Source organism: Cucumis melo, chromosome 1, assembly GCF_025177605.1.
Source record: "Cucumis melo cultivar AY chromosome 1, USDA_Cmelo_AY_1.0, whole genome shotgun sequence".
Lineage (NCBI taxonomy): Eukaryota > Viridiplantae > Streptophyta > Magnoliopsida > Cucurbitales > Cucurbitaceae > Cucumis > Cucumis melo.
Genome location: NC_066857.1, coordinates 10926836 through 10945045, shown reverse-complemented (window position 1 = coordinate 10945045; position 18210 = coordinate 10926836). Strand labels below are relative to the sequence as shown.

Genomic DNA, 18210 nt, shown 5'->3' with positions numbered 1-18210 from the left:
TTCCTTTTATTGTTGTCACTGAAAATCTAGGTAAGCCATAAAAAAATAAAAATAATAAAAAAGAAAAGTGGAAGACAACTATGGCTCTGACAAGAAGACAAGTCCTCAACTATCATGAATTGGAGTGCAAGTGTCAATATAAGGGGAAATAAGCCCAATGATTCCAGATAAATCACCTCAACAGATTTGATGAATGGCAGTGGAGCTTTCTGTCCATGTACGCTTAATATTCGGAGGGTCCAGTTAACAAATTTCTTATCTGCAGAAGGACAAAAAGGATATTGTTAAGGCATTCTGACCCATGGGTTTCATTGGTTCATCTACATGTCAAAAGAATATAATAAACATCAATTGCATCATTGCAGTGAAAGAATCAGAAGGAAAGCTTTTTGTCCTTGCAGACTAGACAATCAAATGATTCAAGTAACATAATTCTTACTGTACCAAAAAAAATACCTTTCAAGTCACAGGAAGAAATCAGTATAAGAAAAAAAAAATCAATTGTTGAACTTCATTTGAAAAACAATATTAAACCGATGAATGCTAACAATTTTTGGTCATTATGTATTGTGTGACACTAGCAAATCTCAGTCCTGAGGGAACATAGCCCCCTTTTTCTTCCTTTCTTCTTCTTACTTTTCGCAGTCTAATTAAAAAATTAACATTCTAAAACACGATTTCTTACTTTGCACCAGGATTTTTGCTCATGGATAAGGAAGAAGTACCGTCTAGAATTATAAATTGTCATCAAGTTAAAAGCAGAGGTCCAGTACACTAACGGTCTTCCCTTGTCAGGCCTATGGATGCATTTTCAGCTGATATGTAATGCAATGCAAATAAATTTAAGAGAAGTTACCAAGACTCAAGCCTTGAGAAAGTATAATCTGGAAAAGATCAATTCTAACAAAAGGGGGAATTTGCATGTTTAGGATCTCCATTACGCCTGCAATGACCTAGGACAGATCAGATTGCACAAGAAAAATATTAATTTATGATTTAGAGTTTAAAGTATGAACAGTAGGTTATTTGACACATTGCAATTGACATATAGATGGAGACTTCAAATGTGAAGTATAGCATGAATACAATTTCATGTTTCCTGGTATTGCAAATGAATGAAAATGTGTAAAAAGGTGTTTTTCTATTATTTCTCTTAGAAAGAAAAGGGTTTTCTTAAATAGAAGAAATACTCAATACAAATTAGGAAAATACAAACAAGGAAAAAATAAATGTAAAAATATATCTTAAATACAATGAAAATATTAACAATAAAGGAAATAATTAACTGTGTAAAATGTATTTTCTCGTATTTCACTTAGAAATAAAGGGGTTTCCATAAATAGAAGAAATACCCAATACAAAGTAGGAAAATACAAAATAAGGGCAAAATAAATACACAAATATATCTTTAAATACAATGAAAATATTAAATATAAAGGAAATAACTAACAAAGGAAATAATCAAGGCTCCCCCTCCAAATATCATCCATAGCCAGCTTGTCAATTAAGTTATTCAATTGCCACGTTGGAAGACCTTTAGTTTCACACATCTGCAATTTGTTCTATGGTCGAAAGATAAGGATGCATATGATTCCTTGAACAATCTTCTCCTTTATAAAGAGTTCATCAACTTCAATATGTTTTGTCCTATCACGAAGGATTGGATTGTGGGCAATGGAAATTGCTATGTCGTTGTTATCACAATCAATGCACATAGACATTGTCTAAGAGAATCTCAATTCTTCCAATAGTTTTCTTATCCATATGCCCTCACAAATACATGGGTTAATGCCCTAAATTCTACTTCTGCACTACTTGCAACCATGCTCTGTTTTTTACTTCGTCAAGTAACTAGATTTCCTCCGACATAGGAACAAAATAACCATGCAATTTAGAAGCCAAAGTCATAACCATAGAGTTTTCAACATTCCACCCGAAAAATAAAGGATCAGCTGAGTTAGGGACGGTTTTTTCTCCAATAATGTAACCAATCTTCCCTTGTCCACGGATAAACATCCAAAGACTTTGAGACCAATCAAGAAAAATATTCCCATTAAGTCGTATGGTAGTGAATTTCCTTTTCTCTTGTATTATTATTTTTTATTTGTCTATATTTTTTCTTTATTTTTTGTTGGTCTTTCTCTATATAAGAACACCTTGTATTTGGTTCAATAACGTAGAGGAATAAATTACATTATTTTTACTTCCCAATTTTAAGTTGCTATCATCGCAGAAATAATATTGAAACCCTAAAAACCCAAATTTTCTTAAAAACAAAAAAAAAAAACTCTAGTTCTGTCGTCGCCGCCGCCGACCCTTCAGAGTTTGTAGGCTGCTACGTCTCTGTCAGAATCACCGTCGGTCTCCTCCATTGCCAACCCTTCAGAGTTCGTCAATTTAACATATTTTTTGCTCTTCTTTTTCGCAGGTACATGTAGTGTTTTGCTTCTTTCTGCCCGTGGTCAAGTTTGAGCCATTCTCACCATGTTCCGTCTTCTGCTATCGCCAGATTTCTCTCAATTTTCTGGTTACAAAATTGTTCTTTGGCTTCTTTGATAGAAATATTTGTGAACACTAACCCTAGCCACGCCAGCTTTTCCGCAGCAACCAGAACCCTAGCCGCCGAAATTATCAGTGCATCCTACTTCCGATTAGAGTTGTGTTGCCATCAGCAATCAAAGCCATCGACTGCTCCCCCCGATTCGGTTTTTTCTGGTTATGTTCTATTGTTGCCGGTTCAAAATCTTTTTCCTGGTTTGGTTCTCAGTCTACTGTGCTGTTTTGTTGCTTATTGACGTGGTTTTTTGGGAGCTATTGTGACTTAAAGTTCACCTTAGTAAGGAGCAAATTAATCCAACTCCGCAACTGCTACGAACCAATGTCTCATCTGGTAATTTTTGAGATTCCTTGGCACAAATATGTAACTACCCTCACGCCTTTTCCTGTAAGAATTCATCTCCATGGATTATGATTCTGGAGCCTCTGATCACATGACTAGTTCATCTCATCTATTATTTGATTCATATTCTATTTCTTATAAAAGAAAAAAATAATTAAAGTTGTCGATGGCAGTTTATCTCCCATTGCAGGCAAAGGAACCATCAAATTGACTAATAAACTTCCTTTCTAAACAGCTCTCCATGTTCCTAAACTAGCATGTAACCTTATGTCGTTAGTAAACTTTGTCGAGTTTCTAAGTGTCCTGTTATCTTTTTTAATTCTCATTGTATCTTTCAGCATCAGGAATCGGGACATCAAATTGGGCATGCTAGGTTGCTTGATAGTCTCTACTACTTTTATCAAGGTTTTTTTAATAATAAAATAACTCATAGTCTTAGTAGTATGAGTTCTCCTTCTGGTCATGAACAAATCAAGCTTTGACATCGTAGATTAGGACATCCAAACTTTCGTTATCTTTATTCGTTTCCAAATTTGTTAAAAAATATGGATTGTTCTTTTCTTCAATGTGAAAGTTGCATTTTTGCAAAAAGTCATCATCCACCTATTTTCCAAAACTATACAAAGCCTCCAAACCGTTTTATCTCATTCTCAGTGACGTTTGGGGTCCTAAAATTTTGACTCATAATAAAAATATTACAAGATGCAAATCTAGAGGAAGTCGAGGACAAAGGCAGATACCAAAGGCTTGTAGGTAGATTGATCTATTTATCTCACACACGCCCTAATATAGCATTTTTTGTAAGTATGGTGATTGAATTTATGCACTCACCTACACCTACTCACTTTAAAGCAGTGTATAAAATCTTGAGATACCTGAAAGGAAATCCAAGTAAAGGTATATTGATTCAGAAACATGATCACTTTCATGTTGAAATGTACACTGATGCTAATTGGACCGGAAGTACTATTGATAGAAGGTCTACTTCTAGTTATTATTCATTTGTTGGAGGAAATTTAGTTACATGGTGTAGTAAAAACAAAATGTAGTGGCTAGGAGTAGTGCTGAAGCAAAATTTAAAGCCTAAGCCCATGGAATTTATAAAGGTATATGGATTAATAGGATCCTTCAAGAACTAAAAGCATCTCCAAAGACACCTGTACGAGTTTATTGTGATAACAAGGCTGTCATTGCTATAACTCATAATCCAGTTCTACATGATAGGACCAAGAAAATTGAAGTTGACAAGTATTTCATAAAGGAGGAGGTTGAAGTTGACAAGCATTTCATAAATGAGAAGGTTGATGTAGGTGTAATATGCATATCTTTAATTCCTACAACAAAACAAATAGCAAATATGTCTTTCGAAAAGACAATTTGATAAATGTATTAGCAAGCAGGCTATGGATGATATCTACAAACCAGCATAGGGGGAGTGTTGAATTTTCTTTTCTCTTGTATTATAATTTTTTATTTGTCTATATTTTTTCCTTATGTGTTGTTCTTTCTCTATATAAGACCTTGTATTTGGTTCAATGATGTAGAGGAATAATATTACACTATTTTTACTTCCCATTCTTTAGTATAATAATGAAGAGAAATCCAGTGGCAGCGGAATGCAGCTGGACACAACGGAAGTGGCTCAGACTTGGCCGGCCAGCGAAAAGTAGCAAAACCCTCAAACACCCACAAAAAAAGGAGCAAGAAAGAGTAAACCTGAGCGGCGGAGGATACAAGCAATTCCGAAGACGATTCCAATGAATAAGTGGTGGCCAGCAACCTCTGAAGGACCGACAACGACGATGGAGGTCGACGGCAGCACAAACTAGGGTTTTTTAGTTTCTTAGTTTTCTAGTTTTTTAGTTCTTTTAGTTTTTTTATTCTTTTGGTTTTTTAGGTTTTTGAGAAAACGAAGTTTTTAAGGACTTCAATGCAATTTCTTCTCTAATATCATGTGCAAAAAGGTGTTTTTCTCTTAAAAAGAAAAGGTTTTCTTAAATAAAAGAAATACCCAATATAAATTAGGAAAATACAAACAAGAGAAAAAGTAAATACACAAATATTCCTAAATACAATGAAAATATTAACAATAAAGGAAATAATCAACAGAAAAGAATGGTAAAATGTAGTTCTTTACTGCGCTTGGGAAAGAAAGAAAAAAGAAACAATACCTTATCTACGCGACCATGGATAACCAAACTTGCTTTTTTATCCTTCGGTGTTTTCTGTCGGAGAAGGCAAACAATAAATTCTTAGATTAAATAATAGGTTGGCATGAAACCTTCAGTTTAAAATTTATGGATTCTTATGCATCTCATCTTATTAAAGATCATAATAAAAGAAAATAAAATATGTACACATCTTTATGACCATAACACTTGTGTTTAGGCCCAAAGATATTGGTAGCATTTTGTTACTGTTTGCCGCCGGTTTATCTCAAAGGCAAAACCTCCAAAGAATTCTTCTAAAGATACACATGAAATATAATTTATATAGGACAAAGAGGACTGTTGACCAACAAATAAATGATACTTTTTTTTTCTTTTTGGTATAGTATGTGTTCTCCCATCTAACAACAAAAGGAGGCATGTCTCACCTCTCTACATCTTATCATTTTTTCGGCTTTCTATCCACCAAGATGTTGATGATGATAATAAAATTCATCAAAAAAGAAAAATAAAGAGCAAGACCTATATTCACTTCAAATAAGAGAACAAGTACCTGAAGATTAACAATTATAATCTTCCCCCCACCACGAAGTGATTTCAGAGGAAGGTTGCATGCTGGAGTGATCTGCAAGCTGCACATAGTAATTATACCTATCACCATTAAAAAGATCCACAAAATATAAACTTACATAGTAGGCACACAAAATGCTTTACAGACAACCGAATGATAGAACTATACAAGCACAATGGTACTAATAACTTTACCATAGCAAAGATTTAAACCATAAGCTAAAAGTTCATTTGCTCTTGAAATCATGTTAACAATATAATATTATAAATCACCTCAAATTCTTCAAAATCCTTCAGGCAGAAGCTACTGACCAATTGCTAGTCAGTAAGACTGCATCCATGAGAATAATCTCCAATCATGGACTTTAGCAACATAGTCAGAGATTAAAATATACGAACTATTGTGGAAAACAGAAAACAAGACAAAAGTTTCGTTTCATCACATAAAAAGGACATAGAGTATAGCCACATGCTTATTTTGGCAAACAAAGTAGTTAGAACCAGAATTTATGTTTAGAATTAGTAACCACCTAATTAACAAATTTAATTACCTCGTCCCTAGACACAATACAATATCAGCCATCCTGCAGTGTCTCTCAGCCGGATTCATCTCCTTTGGAGGCAATGCATCCTGCATTTATACAGAGGTCAGATGTCATAAACAGTTTGTCATGGTTTGCTAGAAACACATTTGAAATTTGATTCAATGGTTTTTCCTTTTGGTTTCCATCGATAGAGATGGAGAAATTAGTCAAACAAACACCACAAATCTGTTTGCACCACCTTCTATGAAGCCTTACAGATCTGAAGGTTGGATCAACGTAAGTCCTATCTACGTTTATCATCAACCATTTCAAAGCCCACTTTTAGAATCACTTTGTTGAAGCATATACACTCCCCAGCAGCTTCAAAAGCAGTAAAAGAGGCATCTAAAATATGACAGCCCCGATAGTTGATAATCATCAGGCATAAGAGCAGTACTTTCTCCAGACGACTAAATTCTTTGCTAATCTTGCAGAAGGAAGTGACCAAGCTGAAAGGTTTCAACTTTCAAGTCATTTCTCAGAAACTCTGGAATTCTTTGGATAAGACGTGTATGACTGAAAGAAAACTCGTGGAATACCTAAATTACATTTGGTACCAGAAGGTTACATGTTCCTTTCGCGAATTTTTTAATCATACTCATACTATAAGAGTCTGAGAGATCTTAGTTACCAAGATATTTTCCTAATTTGCATATTTCTACAAAAAGTTTCCCAACCAAAACACACAAAGAAGCTGGAAAATGTTCCAACGGAGGCCTTAAAAAGTGAGTCTTAAGTAACCACCATCAAAAGTATAAAAATTTTGAGAAATAACCAACCACTTCCTCAATTTCCAAACTGGACTTCATGGAAGGCCACAGTTTCAACTAGCCTTCCATTTGCACTAGAGTCCTTGCTGCGGAAGCTAAAAACAGAACAGAACACAAAAAATAAACAGTCGTTGAACTTTGCCTCTTAACACTTACTAGTGATAAAAAAAAAAAAAAAAAGAATAGGAGTAGTCTTTTAAGTGCTCTATTATGTTACTTTATACTTCAGAGTTCTAAACTAGAGGCAGGAATAAAGTACTTTCAGGAAAAAAAAAAAAAAAAAAAGACAGAATATTGTTAACATAAGCACCAAAGAGATAAGAATTCTAATAAACTGAAAATACATAAAATATGAAAGAACGGTGATTACACAAAAAATAGTAACCAGCTGAATTCATTTTTCATATCAAAAAAATACAACACGGCCAATAACAAAAGTACCTCCCAGTCAAGAACTGTATCCCTTAGTTTAGCTCCACAATTGGCATCAGAACATCTCCGTGAAGTATCCTTCAATCCGATAGTTTCTACTTCAAAATCCCTCAAATACCTTCAAGAATATTTTAGAGTCAGATCTCCAATGGGTTGGGATAAAATAACTAATCACTCAGAAACATGAAAGCAACATTGTCCAAGAAAAGGAAGGAAGGGGAAATAAATAAATAAATAAAACATAGTCCAAAGGCAGCAAAAACATTAGTGACCAGAGATAAAAATATTCATTTCTAGGTTACCAGGACAAAGTTCCACCTTAGAGTTTTAAAAAGGTTAGAAAAGGGAGACCTTACAAAATGACCCAACAAAAGAGTCTACTATTTTTCTCCTCCAAATATTAATATAGGTGATGTAGGTGTTATAATACATGTTTATATTTATATATATGTCCTTTATTGTAATTGTACATACCTCGCCTAGGATTTCTACATTCCCTATATATGTGCCACTTTACTCTTAATTATAATGAGAATATTTTACTCCAAAATATCGAGTACATGGTATGAGAGAATTTAGGGTTTCAAATCTTCGTTAGACACTCGCATAAGGTTAGGGTTTAAGTTTAGGTCATTGAGTTCGAGAGGTCTTTTGTTGACACCGTCTACCTCAGGAGGAGCATAACCGTCGTCTGCTTCTGCCTACCTTTGTCGTTCATCAGAAAACAACGCGTGTGAGGTTCACATGCTGCCGATCCTTTTCTGCAACGTCGCCACGTGCCGAGCATGGGAGCTCCATTTTGTCTTCCATCTTTGGGTTCGTCTCGGGTACTCTTTTTTCGCCAGATTGTTCAGTTGGTTCCATCGCAACCTATTCGGGTTTGAAGAATTCACCTAGTATCTAGCGTTTGATGTTGTTTCCACTGCTTTCTTTCTAATTGATAGAATGTCTTTCTCTGTTCTTAATGGTGAGATTCCCTACCGTGTTCTTTTTCCTACCAAATCTTTGTTTCTTATTGCTTCAAAGGTATTTGGTTGTGTTTATTTTGCTCGGGATGTTCGTCCTCATCGTACTAAGTTAGATTTAAAATCCTTGATGTATCTTCTTAGGCTATTTCTGTGTTTAAAATGGGTAACATTGTTACTATCCTACTTTAACAGGTACTTCTTGTTAGAACTAGTTGGTCTAGCCCATTGAGAGATTTGTCTTAAATATTCTTTCCTTTTTTATCTCTTTGTATTTTTCTATTTATTCCCCTCTTGTTCCTAATGTATTTTTATCAGAAAATAATAAGATCAAAATATCATGGTTTCTCTCCAGGTACTTAGGTTTCCACGTAAATTGGTGTGTGTTCTTTGTCTCTACTTTCAATATGGTATCAGAGCGAGACATTGAACAAACCCTAGAAGACACAACTAGTGATGGAAATCAAACAGAGGAGACAGCCGCCAATTTTGGTGCCGCCGTCGTCAATGCTCGGATCAGTGCTACCATGGACGAGTAGTTCCTTCGCCTTCAAACAACACCGAAAAATGTAATCCAATAGATTCCCCCGCCAAAGACCCCTCACGTGCCACCACGTGTCGTTGCCGAAGCTACACGCGTCGGTCCTTCCTCCTTAGACAGAGCTGACCATCCCATCTGTGCAACCCTCTTCTTCATCCGCAGCCTATATTGCTCCCAACGCCCCAAATTATGTATTGCCACCTAATTCCGACCGGCCACCACAGCTTCTGCCGTCAAATCTATATACCCTGCCACCCACTGACCTAAGTTATCATCCCAATGTTAAGAATCCTCAAATTCACTCAACCTTTGAGGTTGGTGAATCTTTCCACACATTCCAACCCTAATGTGCAAGCTTCTTCGGAAATAACTCAACGGCAATTGGAAGGGCTTCGACAACAAATTGCAGCAATTGAGGCTACCTTAGGGACGACATCCAACACTCCTCTACTGATGTATTCTGAGAATCCGATAACCTTATTCCTTACTTTATCATCTTCCTATGTGAGTGAGAATGCTAGTCTAACCACACTTGGAGCTATTGTCCGGTCAGATATACCTCGGTCCCTTAGTCTCCTTAGTATTGATTGTAAGAATCCTTGGATTCTGGACTCTGGTGTCACAGACCATTTAACCAGTTCCTCTGAACACTTCGTGTCCTACATCTCGTGTGCTAGAAATGAGAAGATAAGAATTGTTGATGGCTCCTTGGTTCCCATTGTCGGGGAAGGGCATATTTCTCTTTTTAACGGGTTCTCATTACACAATGTGTTACATGTGCCACGAATTTCATATAATCTTCTAGCGATTAGCAAGATTACTCGTGAATTAAACTGCAAAGCAACATTCTTACTTGATTCTGTTTCTTTTTAGGACTTGAGGTGGGGGAGGATGATTGGCACTACCCGACACAATAGGGGTCTTTACTTGCTTGATGATAACGCCTCCTCTCGTAGCATTTCTAAGACAAGTCTTTAATCTTCCTACTTCATCACTTCTGAAAAGGATCTTATGTTGAGGCATTTCTGTTTAGGTCATCCCAACTTTAAATATTTGAAATACCTATTTCCTCATCTCTTTTCTAAAGTTGATGTTTCTTTCTTGTGATGTTCGCATACAAGCTAAATAACACCAAGTCTCGTTTCCCTAGCAACCTTATAAGCCAACCCGACCTTTTACTCTTGTCCATAGTGATGTTTAGGGACAATCCAAGGTCACTACCTCCTTTGGGAAACGATGGTTTGTGACCTTTATTGATGACCATACTCGTCTTACTTGGGTTTCATGATCTCCAACAAATCCAAAGTTACCCCCACATTATGGGACTTTTATCACACCATAAAAACGCAATTCAATACAAAGATTGCAATCTGTAAGACCTCCTATTATTAATGTGTATAAGAGGAAGGGCAAGAAAGGAATTACACAAAACAGCATGGAGGAAAGAAAGAATTGAAATGGGATAGTGGGATAGTGGAGCAGCAAGTGGGCCCTACAAGATATTAGCATTTGTCCTATTCGGACACTTGTCTTATAAATAGTAAGGGAGGGTAGCAAGGTAGGTAGGAAAAATATGGAGAATGTATTGGTGAGGAGTGACTTTGGCGGTTGAGGGAGTCTGCCCTAGTCTAGAGAAAGAGGTTGGTTTGTTCTTTGTTGTTTTTTCCTTGTTATTTCTATTTTATATCTTGTAGCTACTGTTTTTGGCATTATAAATATATAAATACAGAGTGCTGCCTCTGTTTCTGCCATTAAAATAGTAGAAATAGTATAGATAAAGGTGAGAAATCTCACAATTGGTATCAGAGCCTCGTCAAATTGGGAGCAATCACAAGACTAATGGCGCAGCGGCAAATGGAAGAAAGGTTGGAAGGAACGGAAAAGGAAGTGTTGAGCCTCAAGGAAATGATGCTCGAAATGAAAAAATGCATGGACCGGCTGGCGGATGAGTTGAGAGAAAACCAATCATATAAGAAGAAGGAAGAATCCGGCACGTCCGACGGATCCATCATGAAAATGAAGGGCAAAATGGAAGAGACAGACATAACCACTGAAGTTAACACCAACCTGGTCGATCGAAGCAAGTATAAAAAGTTGGAAACCATGTTTTTGGGAGAAAATCCAGAATCTTGGGTATACCGTGCAGAGCATTTCTTTGAGATCAATAGCCTGCCGGAAGCTGAAAAAGTTAAGGTGGCTGTGGTGAGCTTTGGACAAGATGAAGTGGACTGGTACAGATGGAGTCACAACAGGAAAAAGGTAGAATCGTGGGAGGATTTGAAGACCCGAATGTTTGAGTTTTTTAGAGACATAGGACAGAAAAGCTTGGGGGCCAAACTTATACGCATTCAGCAAGAAGGTTCCTACAACGATTATGTCAAGAAATTTGTGAATTACTCGGCACCTCTCCCTCACATGGCAGAAAGCGTACTACGTGATGCCTTCTTGACAGGCTTAGAACCGGCGCTGCAAGCTGAAGTGATGAGTCGCCACCCTCAAACGCTAGAAGAATGTATGATGGCAGCCCAGTTGGTTAACGACCGTAATTTAGACCTCAAATTGGCACAAGCAGAGATGGGGATTATGGAGCCGAAAGAAATGAAGCCACTAATACTAAGGTTCCATGGAACAACGACAAAGGAAGTATGAGGAAAAACGAGTTCCAAATGAAACAAATAACGATACCCCTAAAAGGAAGTTATCACAAAGGAGAACCTTCGGTTAACAGACTCTCTGACGCCGAGTTTAGAGCACGCTTAGACAAGGGTCTTTGTTTTAGATGTAATGAGAAATATTCTCATGGACATCGCTGCAAAATAAAAGAGAAAATAGAGCTCATGCTCTTTATCTTGAATGAAGAAGAAAGCACCGAGGAAGGGGAAGGTTCAGATACGCAAAAACAGAGCCATTGGAGATCAATCAGCTGGAGGTGTTAGAGGAAGCTGTGATAGAGTACCGGGCTATTACCAGTCTGACGACCAAGGGAACTATGAAACTAAGAGTAGTCAAGGGGAAGGAGACCATCGTCTTAATTGACAGTGGGGCAACCCACAATTTCATTCACTGTGAGCTGGTCATGGAGAGGAAAATCCCTATAGACAGAAAGACTCAGTTTGGAGTCACCATTGGGGATGGCACCAATTGTAAAGGGAAGGGCATTTGCAGTCAAGTGGAAATCCAGCTTGAAGGGCTAAAGGTTGTGACTGACCTGTTGGTAGTGGAACTAGGGAAAGTGGATGTGGTATTAGGAATGCAATGGCTTGATACGACGGGTACCATGAAGATACATTGGCCATCATTGACAATGGTTTTCTGGAAGGAAGGAAATAAGGTAGTTCTAAAGGGAGACCCTGCCTTGATACGAGCGGAATGTTCACTAAAGACTTTAGAAAAGACATGGGAAGAAGAAGATCAGGGTTTTTTGATTGACTGGCAAGATTATGAGACCAAAAATGATTACAAAGAAAGCAAGACACCAGGTCAGCAAGGGGATGAGGAGGAATTACCGATGATTCAGTTCTTACTTAATCAGTATTCGGATGTGTTTGACATCCCTAAAACGTTGCCACCTAAGAGAGCTGTCGATCATCGCATATTCACCATGCCAGAACAGAAGCCAATCAATGTACGACCATGTAAATACGGCCATAATCAGGAGGAAGAGATAGAGAAACTAGTCACCGAAATGCTGCAGACAGGAATCATTAGACCAAGTCACAGCCCTTTCTCAAGTCCCGTGTTGCTAGTCAAGAAAAAAGATGGGGGATGGAGGTTTTGCGTGGACTACGGGAAGTTGAACAAAATTACAATAGCCGATAAATTTCCCATTCCGGTCATTGAAGAACTCCTGGATGAATTACATGGGGCAACGGTGTTCTCTAAGTTGGACTTAAAATCAGGCTATCATCAGACCCGAATGAAAGAAGAAGATATTGAGAAGACTGCGTTTAGGACACATGAAGGCCATTATGAATTCATGGTAATGCCATTTGGATTGACAAACGCACCCGCTATCTTCCAATCCCTCATGAATCAAGTATTTAAGCCTTTCCTCTGACGTTGTGTATTGGTTTTCTTTGATGATATACTTGTCTATAGCTCGAACATAACGGAGCATGAGAGACACTTAGGGATGGTGTTTGCAATATTAAGAGATAACCAATTATATGCTAATCGCAAGAAATGCGTTTTCGCTCATTCCCAAATACAATACTTGGGCCATATTATTTCAAAAAACGGGGTAGAAGCAGACCAGGATAAAGTTAGAAGCATGCTACAATGGCCACAACCTAAAGATATAACAGGCTTAAGAGGATTTTTAGGGCTGACGGGTTACTATAGACGCTTTGTCAAGAGTTATGGAGAGATTGCAGCACCCTTGACCAAACTACTACAGAAGAATGCTTTCAAATGAGATGAGAACGCCACCCTTGCATTTGAAAGTCTGAAATCAGCTATGACTACAATACCCGTGCTCGCACTACCCGATTGGTCTTTGCCTTTTATGATAGAGACTGATGCCTTAGGCAGTGGATTAGGAGCAGTACTGTCTCAGAACGGCCATCCCATCGCATTCTTCAGCCGGAAGTTGTCTCCAAGGGCCCAATCCAAATCCTTCTACGAAAGAGAATTGATGGCTGTAGTACTATCAGTACAGAAGTGGCGGCATTATCTCATAGGAAGAAGGTTTACCATTATATCGGACCAAAAAGCTCTAAAGTTCCTATTGGAGCAGAGGGAGGTTCAACCACAGTTCCAAAAATGGTTGACCAAGCTGTTGAGATATGACTTTGAGATTCTATATCAACCAGGACTCCAAAATAAAGCAGTTGATGCACTTTCAAGAGTCAATCACCAGTCGGAATTGAACGCAATGTCCACAGCAGGAATTGTAGATATGGAAACAGTTACAAAAAAAGTTGAGAAAGATGAAGAACTTCAACTCATAGCACAACAGCTTCAAACCGACCCTTCACTGGAGGGGAAATATTCCTTGTTGAATGGCAAGTTAATGTATAAAGGAAGGGTGGTATTTTCCAAATCATCTTCACTTATACCCAGCCTCTTACACACCTTTCACGACTCTATCTTTGGAGGACATTCAGGTTTTTTGAGGACCTACAAGCGGATGAGTGGTGAGCTGTTTTGGAAGGGTATGAAGACAGATATTAAGAATTATGTAGAACAGTGCGAAATCTGCCAACGGAATAAATATGAAGCAACCAAACCGGGCGAAGTTCTTCAACCACAACCCATACCCGACCGCATATTGGAAGATTGGACTATGGACTTCATAGAAGGGCTGCCTAAAGCAGGGGGTATGAATGTGATCATGGTTGTGGTTGACCGGCTGAGCAAATACGCTTACTTTGTCACCATGAAACACCCTTTCTCAGCAAAGCAAGTAGCAACAGAATTCATCGATAAGATAGTCCGAATACATGGCATTCCTAAGTCAATCATATCGGATAGGGATAAAATCTTTCTTAGCAACTTTTGGAAGGAGCTATTGTATGCTATGGATACTATTCTTAAACGAAGCACCGCATTTCATCCACAAACGGACGGGCAGACAGAAAGGGTTAACCAGTGTTTAGAAACATACTTAAGATGTTTCTGTAACGAGCAGCCAAACAAATGGCATCAGTTCATACCATGGGCGGAGTTATGGTACAATACCACCTTCCATGCTTCAACACACACAACCCCCTTCCAAGCTGTGTATGGTAGACCTCCACCACCCTTAATATCCTATGGAGATAAGAAGACACCTAATGATGAGGTTGAAACATTGCTGAAAGAGAGGGACTTGGCCATTAGCGCGCTCAAGGAAAACCTTACTATAGCTCAAAACAGAATGAAGAAGTTTGCGGACTCAAAGAGGAGAGAACTTAAGTTTAAAGTGGGAGATGAAGTCTATCTCAAGTTGAGGTCTTACCGTCAACGCTCATTAGCAAAGAAAAGGGCCGAAAAATTAGCTCCTAAGTATTATGGCCCGTACCGCATCACTGAGACCATAGGGGAGGTGGTCTATCGACTTGATCTGCCCCCAGAAGCCTCAATTCACAATGTTTTCCATATCTCGCAACTCAAACTTAAACTGGACAAACAGCACACAGTTCAAACCCAACAGCCGAAGCTCACAGCCAAATTTGAGTTACAACTTTGGCCAGAAACAGTAATGGGCATCCGTTGGAGTCCAGAGTTGGGAGCAAATGAATGGCTGGTGAAGTGGAAAGGATTACCCGACAGTGAAGCCACCTGGGAATCCGTTTACTCAATGAACCAACAGTTTCTTTCATTCCACCTTGAGGACAAGGTGATTTTGGAACCCCGAGGTATTGTAAGACCTCCTATTATTAATGTGTATAAGAGGAAGGGCAAGAAAGGAATTACACAAAACAGCATGGAGGAAAGAAAGAATTGAAATGGGATAGTGGGATAGTGGAGCAGCAAGTGGGCCCTACAAGATATTAGCATTTGTCCTATTCGGACACTTGTCTTATAAATAGTAAGGGGAGGGTAGCAAGGTAGGTAGGAAAAATATGGAGAATGTATTGGTGAGGAGTGACTTTGGCGGTTGAGGGAGTCTGCCCTAGTTTAGAGAAAGAGGTTGGTTTGTTCTTTGTTGTTTTTTCCTTGTTTTTCTATTCTATATCTTGTAGCTACTGTTTTTTGCATTATAAATATATAAATACAGAGTGCTGCCTCTGTTTCTGCCATTAAAATAGTAGAAATAGTATAGATAAAGGTGAGAAATCTCACACAATCCTACAGAGTGATAATGGTCGTGAATTTCAAAACCACTCTCTTAACGAGTTCTTATCCTCTAAATGAATCTTTCATCAAAGTTCCTGTGCTTACAGCCCCCAACAAAATGAGGTTGCCAAACGAAAAAAATCGTCACCTTTTGGAAGTTGCTCGTTTCCTTATGTTGTCCACTTCTCTTCCTTCTTATCTCTGGGGTGATGCCCTTTTCACTTCCGCTCATCTCATCAACCGCATGCCCTCTCGTGTCCTTCATTTCCAGACACAGTTAGATTGCCTCAAAGAATCATATCCCTTCGGGTGTTCGGATGCACAGCCTATGTCCATAGTCATGGTCCTAACCAAACTAAATTCGATCCTAGGGCTCAGGCTTGTGTGTTTGTTGGGTATCCTCTGCACCAACGAGGCTATAAATGCTTCTACCTATCTTCACGAAAGTACTTTGTTACTATGGATGTCACTTTTATTGAAGATCGTCCTTTCTTTCCCAATAGCATACTTCGGGGGAGAGTGTAAGTGAAGAGTCTAACTATATAGTTCCCTTAGAGTCTACTTGTCCTACTCTGGTTACCTTACCTGACTCTGGCCCTCACAATACAGTACTACCCACAAATCAAGATCCTTAGAAAACCTACTAAAGGAGGAATCTCAGAAAGACAGTTGAGACTCCTATTGTTCAGACAGCATCGGTCCAGGATTTTGAACCAATAAGAGATTAAGACATGACTAATTCCATTAACTCACATAGTAATAACAGAATGAGTGAGAATGACAAGTTTGAGACAAATTCAACTGATCACATGCCAACAGTAATGCAGGTGAGAATGACGGACCCGAGACAGCTGTTCTAGAAGATATGGGTGAGTAGAGCAATATTGATGGGGTCATTATAGACAGAGAAGATAGGATTGATGAGAACGAGGTTGTTGCTAAACATACTGAAAACAAAACTAAGCAACCATTCTGGAATTACTAGTAAGTATGATCCATCTCTTGATCTTCCTATTGCACTGAAGAAAGATACTAGGTCCTGTACAAAGCACGCCATATCTAATTAAGTGTCATACGAGAATCTCTCAACACAATTCAAAGCTTTTACTGCCAGCCTTGACTCTAACACAATACCCAAGAGTATCCACCTTGCCTTAGAGTGTCCGAAGTGGAAAGTTGCTATCATGGAAGAAATGAAAGCCCCGGAAAAGAACAAAACCTGGGAACTCTGCACACTCTCAAAGGGACACAAGACTGTTGGAAGCAAATGGGTGTTTACGCTCAAGTACAGAAGCAGATGGTACAATAGACAGACATAAGGTCAGGCTAGTTGCAAAACGGTTCACTCAGACCTATAGGATTGACTCTTCTGAGACTTTTTCTCCTGTTGCAAATTTGAACACTATTAGAGTTTTGTCATCTGTTGTAGTAAATAAAGATTTTCCCTATATCAACTTGATATTAAGAATGCATTCTTGAATGGGGATCCTAATGAGGAAGTGTATATGAGTCCACCTCCAGGATTTGAAGCTCAATTTAATAATGAGGTTTGCAAGCTTTGGAAGTCCTTATACTGATTGAAACAATCACCAAGAGCGTGAGTTGACAGATTTTCCACTTCTACCAAGTCTCAGAGGTACGATCAGGGGCACTCTGATCACACCTTGTTCACCAAAGTCTCCAAGGTAGGAAAAATAGCAATATTGATTGTCTATGTCAATGACATTGTGCTATTTGGGGATGATACTTATGAAATCGTTAAACTAAAGAAGAAGATGGGGTTTGAGTTTGAAATCAAGGACTTGGGAAATCTTAAGTACCTTTTCAAGATGGAGATTGCTAGATCCAAAGAAGGCATCTCAGTGTCCCAAAGAAAGTACACTCTTGATTTATTAGATGAAACAGGTATGCTAGGATGTCATCCTGCTAACACACCCATTGAGTTCAATGCCAAACTCGAAAATTCAAGTGACAGGGTTCGTGTTGATAAAGAAAAATAACACTAGGCCCGACATCTCCTATATTGTGAGCACCGTCAATCAGTTCATGCATGCACCTTATGAGGATCACATGGAAGCGGTTAACAGGATTCTGAGGTATTTAAAAGCAACTTTTGGTAAAGGTCTGAGATTTAGAAAGACTGACAGAAGATGTGTTGAAGCTTATACTGATTCTGACTGGGCAAAATCTTTGTTGATAGAAAGTCTACCTCATGATACTATACTTTTGTGTGGAGTAATCTTGTAAATTGGAGGAGTAAGAAGCAAAGTGTTGTGACTAGGAGCAACACAGAGGCCGAATATCAAGCTATGAGTAAGGAATATGTGAGGAAATTTGGCTCCAAAAAGTCTTGTCTGATCTTCATCAGGAATGTGAGACACCATTGAAGCTTTTTTGTGATAATAAAGCCACTATTAGTATTGCTAATAACCCAATTCAAAATGATAGAACTAAACATGTTAAGATTGATCGGCATTTCATCAAAGAAAGACTTGACAATGGGAGCATATGCATATCGTACA

At 38.3% G+C, this 18210-nt stretch overlaps 1 protein-coding gene across 2 annotated transcripts in view; it reads right to left on the bottom strand.

Annotated features, from left to right (window-relative positions):
• Positions 1-18210, bottom strand: part of LOC103501252 (NAD-dependent protein deacetylase SRT1) — a 51553-nt gene that overhangs the window by 9019 nt on the left and 24324 nt on the right. For both annotated transcript variants that reach the window (XM_008464781.3, XM_008464782.3), the window contains exons 6-11: positions 7433-7541; positions 6189-6268; positions 5621-5699; positions 5071-5124; positions 857-953; positions 177-259 (exon numbers count right to left, since the gene is read on the bottom strand). In XM_008464781.3, the coding sequence (XP_008463003.1) occupies positions 177-259; positions 857-953; positions 5071-5124; positions 5621-5699; positions 6189-6268; positions 7433-7541 (502 nt within the window). The remainder of the gene's footprint in view (positions 1-176; positions 260-856; positions 954-5070; positions 5125-5620; positions 5700-6188; positions 6269-7432; positions 7542-18210) is intronic.